At 35.9% G+C, this 9,672-nt stretch overlaps 1 protein-coding gene across 8 annotated transcripts in view; it reads left to right on the forward strand.

The window, feature by feature from the left end:
* CCAR1 (cell division cycle and apoptosis regulator 1) overlaps positions 1-7,594 on the forward strand; it is a 28,056-nt gene extending 20,462 nt beyond the window's left edge. For 6 of the 8 annotated variants that reach the window (XM_048310827.1, XM_048310828.1, XM_048310829.1 and 3 more), the window contains 9 exons: positions 101-334; positions 672-783; positions 1,038-1,079; positions 2,433-2,515; positions 2,968-3,114; positions 3,514-3,634; positions 4,166-4,351; positions 4,625-4,830; positions 5,438-7,594. In XM_048310827.1, coding sequence (XP_048166784.1) covers positions 101-334; positions 672-783; positions 1,038-1,079; positions 2,433-2,515; positions 2,968-3,114; positions 3,514-3,634; positions 4,166-4,351; positions 4,625-4,830; positions 5,438-5,497 — 1,191 coding nt within the window. In that variant the 3' untranslated portion in view covers positions 5,498-7,594. The remainder of the gene's footprint in view (positions 1-100; positions 335-671; positions 784-1,037; positions 1,080-2,432; positions 2,516-2,967; positions 3,115-3,513; positions 3,635-4,165; positions 4,352-4,624; positions 4,831-5,437) is intronic. The other 2 variants (XM_048310830.1, XM_048310835.1) reach the window with 1 other exon arrangement.
* The last annotated feature ends 2,078 nt before the right edge of the window (positions 7,595-9,672 follow it).

Genomic DNA, 9,672 nt, shown 5'->3' on the forward strand with positions numbered 1-9,672 from the left:
TAAGATGGCATTCACAGCTATTTTATCGTAATTATATACATTTTTAATACATGGTTTAAAACTTTTTGTTAATTCTCTTTTCTTTCTTTTTTATGTGCAGGTGTCATTGTTTGCAGAACTCTTCAATGAAATGCTTCAGAGAGATTTTGGTGTCAGAATTTACAAAGCACTGATTTCTCTCCCAGAGAGAGAAGACAAGAAGGACAAAAAAAGCAAAAAAGATGAGAGAAAAGAAAAAAAAGAAGAAAAAGATGATGAAATGGATGACCCAAAACCTAAGAGAAGAAAATCCGGAGATGATAAAGATAAAAAAGAAGAGAGAGATGAAAAGAAGGTCTGCAGTTAGCCCATATGCAGTTCTACCCTGTCTGGATCAATATTAAAGTGTTTCTATTTCAGTTTTACATTATTGCATTCAAAAACTCAACTCTTGTAATGTTAGTTAACTGATTTGAGCTTTTGATCTATTTAAATATGCTTCAATTATATTCAGTAATTTAAAAATTTTACAGGTGTATTGGGAGTATTTTAACATTTAGCTGTATCACAGATTTGTATCTGTATCTTGAGTGACTATGCATAAATGTAGGCAAATTTTGTCTGGTAGTAAGGTTTTTGCTTTGCTGGTTTTTGATTCTGACTAGATAAATATTTAGGCACTTTTGTTACAGAGGGAAGATAAAAGGAAAGAAGATTCTAAAGATGAAGAAGAAACTGAAGATGACAATAATCAAGAAGAATATGATCCAATGGAGGCAGAAGATGCTGAAGATGAAGATGAAGGTATCTTGAACTATGAATTTTGTGACCTTTCATATTTTTTTTTTTATCATCACTGATTATGTTCTTTCAAGCTGGAGAACACACTGGAACTAGGCAATTTAAATTATTAGACTAATTTTATATTAGTAATTCTGACCAGTTCTACGTAAAATGTAAGTACCTTTATGTTAGGCATTGTATGAACATAGTTAATATAAACTAGCTGTGGTGCTCTAAGTAAGGCATGCATATAGAAGTGGTTTTATTTTTTTCAGAATGCAGACCACTCGCAACTCCCATTGAAGTCAGTAGGAGATGTGAGTATTCAGCACCTCTGAAAAACCAAGCCACTTTTACGTGCCTAACTTCCTACTCCTGAGTTCTGGAATGTCATCCTGGTTTGGCTAGGACAGAATGTAGAGTGGGTGCTCTTTATCCGATGTTACAAGAAGTTGGTTTTTGTTTGGGTGGAGCCAGGTTAGCCTGAAGAAATAGGGAAAGGGTCTGGAGGACTTTCCAGGCAGTGGCAGCGACTCTTTCCCTCCTCAGAGACTCAGAAAGGTGCAAGACAGCGTGTGTAGTTTTTGAACTGTACTTTGGGGTAGTTGCCTTTCTTTGGAGAGGTTTTGCTAGAGATACAGGTTTGAACTGTGTGGATATTGCAGTCCCAGCATTTTTAGTTGTATTTTTGGCAGAGTACTGCACCAGCTTTAAAAAGCTGGTGCTAATCTGTGGTTTCCAGAGCAACTCCTATTTGCTTATGATTTGTGAGAGTGGCCTGGGCTTGTTTGTTCCATACAAGTGCTGCTGCTTCCCATAATCTGTCCTTGTGCCATTCCCAGTCAGTAGTTGCTGAGAAAACCCAAGAAGCCATGGAGGTGCAGGAGAAAGTGATTTGTTCTCAGAAAAGGGTTGGTAAAATTAGCCAAGTGTTGTAATGCGTAGTTTTTTCCAAAGTTGTCCTCACAAGGAAGGTGAGCTTAAAGCTGAACTTGGCACGTGATTCTCTGACCCAAGACTTGCACGTAAGGTACAGAGCTGAATGCCATAATCCATCCCAGCAGTTGTCATATCCCTTTCTCTCTTTTAATCTAGTTTTACTGTACTGTCTACCTTTAGACAAAAAACCTGCCATTTGTAATTCACATCTAATAAGTGATGTGATCTGTAACTTGGAGAATCTAAGTCATAGGAAGAGTAATCTCTCACTCAACATGAGTATAAACACATGATTTTAGTTATATAGTTTATATGGTTTTTATTATATGAAATATTTGAGAGTAAATAATACAGAATCTGAATAGGAATAACCCATAGCTGAGTGCAGACTCTGCCAAGCCTCATTAGGGAGAATTGTGATTTCCTGCATACCTCTTAAATAGATGGAGACATTGGCAGAACTCATTTTTGCCTAGTTAGCATTTGTTTCAGCTCTTCTGTCCTGTGTATGAAACAAACACAGGGAAAAAAATTACAAATGGCTTATGTTAAAATAAGACTAGAGAAAAAAATAACAGGGCCCACTACTACACATTTTTTATTATTTTTCAGGGAAGTATATTGCAGATGTTTGGGGGTTTCTGTGGACTTTTCCAGTGGCCACATGTATTCTGGTAATGGTTATATAATCGTTTGCTGTGGGTATGTTGAGTTTTCTTTCTGTTTTGCAGACCGGGATGAAGAGGAAATGAACAAACGGGAGGACAGAAGAGAGGGAAATAAGCATTGCAAAGAGAGGGCATCTAAAGATAAAGTAATTAACACCTTTCTTAACAATTGCATAGACCTTGTTAGAGGTGTCCTAATTACAGCTTAGCTTTATTTTTATTATAAGACCTGTTTTTCACTTTGCGAACAGCTGTTAAATAAATTATTGAGGGCAGAAGGAGGGTTTCCTATTTTATAATTAGATTAATTCTATGACCATTTTTTACATTTTAGCATGAACATAAGGTAATTGTGTCTACCAGCTGTTACTATCCATTGTGCTAAATTTCTTTTAAGTATTGAAAGATTACTTGTCTTATATAGCTTAAATTAGTCTCAAATAATGTGGTCTAAGTAGGTAAATGCTAGTAATATTAATTACTTGACTGAAAGTAACGATAAAATGAACTGAGAAAAAACTTCTGTTAAGTGAGAACTTGGTGTATTTTTGGAATGATATTTTAACTCCCTAATGATCCCTTAATCAATTTTCTATAGGAGAAAGACAAGACCCAGATGGTAACTGTTAACAGGGATCTCCTCATGGCTTTTGTTTATTTTGATCAAAGTCATTGTGGATATCTTCTGGAGAAGGACATGGAGGAGATCTTGTACACTCTTGGACTACACCTGTCACGTGCTCAGGTTTTGTATAGTACTAAAAAACACTTTCAAAATACTACAGGAATATTTTAAGTGGGAGAAACGTAATTTATCTTCTAAAGGCTTTGCTTACATATCTGATCACTTATTTTTATGCAGCCACTTCGTATTTACAATGAAATACTAGTTTAATCTTCTGTAAATTGTCTTGGAGGGAAAAAGCTGAAGTTTGCAGCTTATAATATGCCCATACTGTATATGTAGCTTCTGTCTCAAAATTGTATTTATTCTTTTCCTAGTTTGTTTGCATTTTAAGCATGTTAAAGTTCAAAAAGCTATGCAATTTCTTTTAAGTTTTCCAAGTTAAACCATTCTTGTTTAGGTAACAGGATGTCTGGGTGTTAAATAACACCATTATTTCTTCCCATGGCTGTGTCATAGGTCAAGAAGCTGCTGAATAAAGTAGTGCTTCGAGAATCTTGCTTTTACAGAAGACTAACAGATACTTCTAAAGATGAAGAAAACCAAGAAGAGTCTGAAGAACTACAGGAAGATATGTTAGGTGGTGTATATATTTTTGATTTTGCCTCAAACTTTCAGAGTTGTTTCTATGTGAATGGTAATGAGAGTTCTGAGGTATTTGATTTCTGGCAGAAACTAATTGAGCCAGCTTGGAAAAGTAAATCCTTGGCAATTCAAAATCAACAGGGTTTTTTGTGCTTCCAACACATAATGTTGCAACTCTAGGAGAAAAGTTAATATGGAACAGGAAGAGGACAGAGGTTAACGTTCAATATTGATGAACATCATTTCTCATTATATTAGTTTTGAAGTCAGGAGGATCAGAGTGTAGGTAGTAGAATAGAGCTGAGTTTTGAAGACTAATTATTGCAGGAAAGAAGCGTAGAACGATGTCCTGAAAGAGGATGCTTCTTTTTGGCAGGGGGGGGAATTGGGGTCAGGGGAAGGATGGAAATGTGAGGGATAGACCAGCAAACTTGAATCTGTATTGGTTCTTTTAAGAAGTTTTTTGAGGTTGGTCACTAGAGAACGACTTTATGATGATTTCCTGATGCTGCTGAATGCAATGCAGGGAACCGCTTGCTGCTGCCATCGCCCACTGTAAAGCAGGAGTCCAAAGCCGTCGAGGAGAACGTTGGGCTCATTGTGTACAACGGAGCCATGGTGGATGTTGGGAGCCTTCTACAGAAGCTGGAGAAGAGTGAAAGGGTGCGGGCAGAGATAGAACAAAAGCTCCAGCTACTAGAAGAAAAAACAGGTGGGATGTTACTTTGAAGGCAGTGCTTACTGGGTGCAAGACTTCTTAAGTAGATAAAATCAATTTGGGTGATATTTGTGATCTAAATTTTACTCAAGTTGAATGCAAGATTTCCAATGTAATCAGAACTAAATACTATCAAATGGTAATTCAATGCAGTTTTTAATGTTCTTTAAAAATTAGTATTATGGTGTTGCATGTAAATAGAATATTAAGATGCAAAGTACACAGCATTGGAAGTGACTTGATGTTTTCATTTCTTCCCTTCCTAAGACGAGGATGAGAAAACCATACTACAACTGGAGAATTCTAACAAAAGTCTATCTGCGGAGCTAAAAGAAGTTAAAAAGGACCTTGGCCAACTGCAAGAAAATTTGAAGACCTCGGATGATAAAAAATTGCAATTTGAGAGTCAGCTGAATAAGACAATCAAAAATTTAGCTACTGTTATGGATGAAATACAGAGTGTTCTTAAACAGGTTGGAATTGTTTAATTACATTTTTTTATTTATTGTAGGCAAACTTCTGTAGACTAAATTATTGGAACAAACACTTCAATCTAAAAACAATTTTGAGATGAATTCAGGGCAGCAGTATCTTAACGTATATAGAGAAGAAGCTTAATGTTTGATTGATTATTTAAAGATAGCAAATTAAATGTTTTTTTCTTAACTTACAACATATGTTCCTGACTTCAGTATTTTTAAAAAGGTATAAATATTAATGTAGATCTCAAACTGTCTGAATGTTTTCCTGTCCTGATCTTGTCCATACCCAGCAGTCCAAATCTGCTCCTCTGTTTGACTGGTAAAGAGTACTTTTTCAAGGCAGAACTCAAATACTTCAGTATGTGGGAGTATCTCAATAAAATGAGTTTTAAGCAAACCACATAAGCTCCAGAGCATTTCTACCCCTCAGTTTTTCAGGAAGATACTGGAATTGCTTATAACTAAACCGAGTAGGATACCAGTTCACATAGTATTTAAAGGTGACAACAAACAGTGTCTGTCTCATGCTGCTTTACAGTTCATGTGAGAAGTACAATTTTGACAATTCCTCTCATCCTCTCCCTTTTTCCTTTTAAAGGACATTGTGAAAAACGAAGATAAAGATCAGAAATCCAAAGAAAATGGAGCAAACGTATGATAAACTGCTGCTGTTTAGAAGAATGGTGTTACATAATGTAATATAAATCATGATACCAGAATGTATGGGAAGTGATGCATGTTTGATTTTAGTAGTATAAATATCCTAGTTCCAAAAGATGTATAAAGTTTTATGAATATGAGTGTCTCCTCCTGAAGATTGCTTGTAATTCTTAGCATTCAATTTGAGACACTCCTTGAGTGAAAATAATTTTGCATTGCAAAAAGTTTTAGGATGAACTTTGTTACAGTTTTAACCCTAATAAAGTTCATCAAGGTAATGAACAGTAGCAAGTATTTAATTACCAAATGTTTTTCATTGAAGTCTAGTGAAATCAAAATTTTCATTATTTATAGACTTGCCATTTTTAGGTTTTTGTCTTTATTTCGGTCTACTTAGTCTTTTTAAATTCAAATATAAATCACAAAATAGCATGCTGCTTAATTTTACAAGTAAAGGGTTTTTTTTAAAAAAGCTTCTTGGAATTTTTTTGTTTTCACTTGTCACAACTTTTTTTCCCTTCCAAATATAACTTTCTTCCCCAAAGCTGCTTGTATTAAAGCCTCGTATTATACAGTAGTTCAGATGAGTTAAGAAAGCAATAGAAACCTACCAAAATACTGGTAGGGTTGTGAGATTTATATGAAAATACATGGGCCTGTTTTAAATGTGTGTCATTTGTGTTCATTAAATTGTTCTTATCTTTGGATTAATATATACACTCCTTTTTAATAACAAATGCAGTGTATTAAGATGTATGGTTGAATACCAGGCCAGTAGATGTCAGAATAATCCCTTATATGGAGAAAAAGCTGCGAGTGTAAACTGCCTTGGATTAAATTTGGACTTACAAAGTGTGTAATTACTGCTAAGACTTCAGTCCGCTGAAAAAATGGATCCACAAGTATCTATACTGCAAGTTGTAATTAAAAAGGAGCAGGACACAACTTGGTTTGTGGGTAAGATGGCCTTTCTTTGTGTTCACAAATCACTAGAGATCGAAACTCACAAGTTAATGTGACATCCTTGTCAAAGGCAACTTACTCAAAGAATGTGAAATATCAACAGTTGTATTTTGGTACAACTTTCAAGAAAATTAAGGGGTTTGATAGTTGGGACAGAAGTGTTTTCTTACAGAAATGGTTAATTTTAGCAGATGTTTTGTTTTTTAGCCTAGATGTCCTAGGTAACTAAATACCTGTTAGGAAAGTCCAAGTGCCATAATATGTATGAATAACCTACATGGAAACTCATGTAGCTTTAATGAGATACACATTAAAATGCCTGAATTTATGTTCAAAATAGTCTAAGCTGGTGCTTTTATCACTTATCTTTCTTGGCTCTTTTGGAGCTAAACAAGTGAAATATCTTTCATTAAAGTAACATGCATAAGCTTCTCCCTCATTCATCTCCGTTGAGTCATTGTGAAGAGTTCAGGTATTATACAGTCAAGTAGGAAATACTATAAAAACACTAATTGTATATAAGTACACAGAAAATACATGTTTTAAAAACTGGGAGATAACATCTCAGAATGATTGAATGAGGATGGTGATAAATTTATCTTATGAAAAGCATTATCTGTGGTGTACAGATGGTGTTAAATTCTTTTGTAATCAAATTATATTTTTCACCTTTACCTTTGTACAGATTGTTGACAGCATGTTTAATTTTTGACGTTGAGCACCATTTATTTAAATGGATTTGAAAAAATTGCATCTGAAATACTTTGTTCCTGAATTTCAGCAGTACATGTGAACATACAAGAAAATGAGTCTAGAATTCAAGATAACGACATTTTAGGCACACTGAAATGTCTGAAATATTTTGCTGGGGTATTTTTACCTTAAACTGCTGAGCTGAAAGCAGTTGTTAAAACAAGCAGGTCTCATCTCATTCTTCAGTGAGGGGCCCTGTGAGACAGTTGCTGGAGTGATACAGATTTTTACAATATTTAAGGAAAAAAGCATTTGTTAGAATGACTGTAATCTTTCTCTATATTGCTTTGATGTAATAGTGTTTCAGATACTATGTACAGTCTGCGTTTATGTTGGAAAGGAAATTAAATGGGTAAATAATAAAGGGAAAAAAAAAAAACAAAAACAAGGAAAAGTTTTACAACCTATACAGAGCTTGATCAGTCTCCTGAAGCACAAAAATCTGAGGAAGAACAGGCACCTCTTACAGGCTGTGTGACTTGCTGGACCAAACACCACAAGGTTCTGTATATGACCCATATTGATGCTGTGTATGAGCTAAAGCTTCTTAGTAATATTCCCAGAAATGTTACTAATTCTTAGGAAAATTGAATAGCATATCAGTAATGGAGGGTTGGAGAAGCAATCTTTTGTCAGTTTTGATTTATGAACAAAGTTTTTGTATTTCATGTCCACATTTCCCACCTCATGGTCTTTGCACTTCTGAGTCATTCATTATGTCCCAGTTACTGGCAAAAAGCTTCTAAAAGTGAACTTGAGCTGGGTCGTATTCGGCCTTGGCATCCCATTTGTTTGGACTTCTTAAATCATCACAGATGATCTGTAGAAAGTAGTAGATCTTGGACTGCCTTGTTCTGTAGTGAAAGCCCTGCTAGAGCAGGCCCATAAATGGAATCTGATCTCTGGTTATAGATTTATTTCCCTCCCTTTTGCTATTTGGTCTAATGAGGGCAGATTAATGAGTGTAAACCATTACAAAACTATATTTGGCCCTGTGGATGTCTGTGAATGAGGCTGGGAAGAAAGATGCAAGTGATACATGTGCATGCAAACTGACCTAGAATAACACAGGCTCTCTTGAGGCCCCTTTGCTTTAGCTCGGGCCGTGAAAAGGCACAAGTCTGTAGTTTCATTGCTACATAGAAACAGTGGCAAGTAAACCAATGGTGAGTTTTTGCCAGCTTTCTCTAGTATTGAGGATTGCATGCAGGAAATGGAGCTGCTGCCAGCACTGCTGCATGTTGTGGCACAGGGTTTTCTTGACTTGCCCAGTGCTTGATGCCTGTGCCCATAGTGCCCGGGCACTGCTGCAGAAAGACTCCTGGATTGCAGAATGATTTCCCGGTTGTTGGTTTGTCCAGTGTCCTCTGGCTCAGTCTGGAATGCCCTGAGTGTACAATGGAGAAATTGGAATTCTCTCTCTGGTGTCTGGGGGTTTCCACAGATTCAGCTTTTACAGTTGAGTTCTTTCAGTATCTAACATTATAAAGCCTAGTCCTTTCATATAACTTCTTTTTCAATGTTTAACTGCTTTGAGAGAGGGGAATGGCTTCCAGTCCATCTTTCTGCTGAGTAATTTGCTATGTGAATATCTGGATTTATGTAACACAGTTAACTCTCACTGATAATTTTGTCAGGAATGTGCCCAAAATGTGGTTTTTTCTTTTGCTTTTCTGTACTGTTTGTGTACCCAGGTCAGGTTCTTACCCTGAATGCGTTTGTTCAGTTTGTATTTAAAAATATAAAAGATAAAATAATTCATTTTGAGTGACTGAGTCTTACAGCCAGCAATAGATTGCAAAATGTGTAGGTAGCACAGTCACTACACTTACACTGGTACCTTCCAGAAAGCAGAAGTGGGTCAAGTAGAAATTCAGCTGGGACTTGCATATTGCCATGGAGTGTGACAATAAAAATGCCATAAATAACGGATACCTTGACTCAGTTATCGAAACTGCCAGTGTTTTCCCAACAAGCTTTTATGTTTCTGCATACCAGGTTTCATTGATGTATTGCACAGAAGTTGTTGTAGTAAAAAGCTCTAATAACAAAATGCATTGCTTTCAAGTAAAACCTATTTCCCTTATTTATTCATCCACTATATAATCTGCAGCATCACAATAGAGAGTTTGGAATACTCCGAATCTCCCCTGACATTGTGTGTTTGGTAGTGTTGTAATTGTTTCCTACTGTTGCAGTATCTTAGTATCTGAACTTGTCTTGAAAGTGTGATGCTGCTTTTGATTTCTTGTATCCTCCTGGTTTTAAATTGTCTCTAACAAGTGAATTCTAACTGGTTTGGGGATTTGGATCAGGTGCCCCACAGGAGGTGTAAGAACCAGTACCTTTGGAGGTGTAATTCAATAATGCTGTAAGGTGTTGTATCTAGTCAAATATTAGTTCAGCTCTCTTTATTCTTCTCTTCAAAAGGACAGCAGAATAATGCTGCTGTGTAGA

Source organism: Corvus hawaiiensis, chromosome 8 (assembly GCF_020740725.1).
Source record: "Corvus hawaiiensis isolate bCorHaw1 chromosome 8, bCorHaw1.pri.cur, whole genome shotgun sequence".
Lineage (NCBI taxonomy): Eukaryota > Metazoa > Chordata > Aves > Passeriformes > Corvidae > Corvus > Corvus hawaiiensis.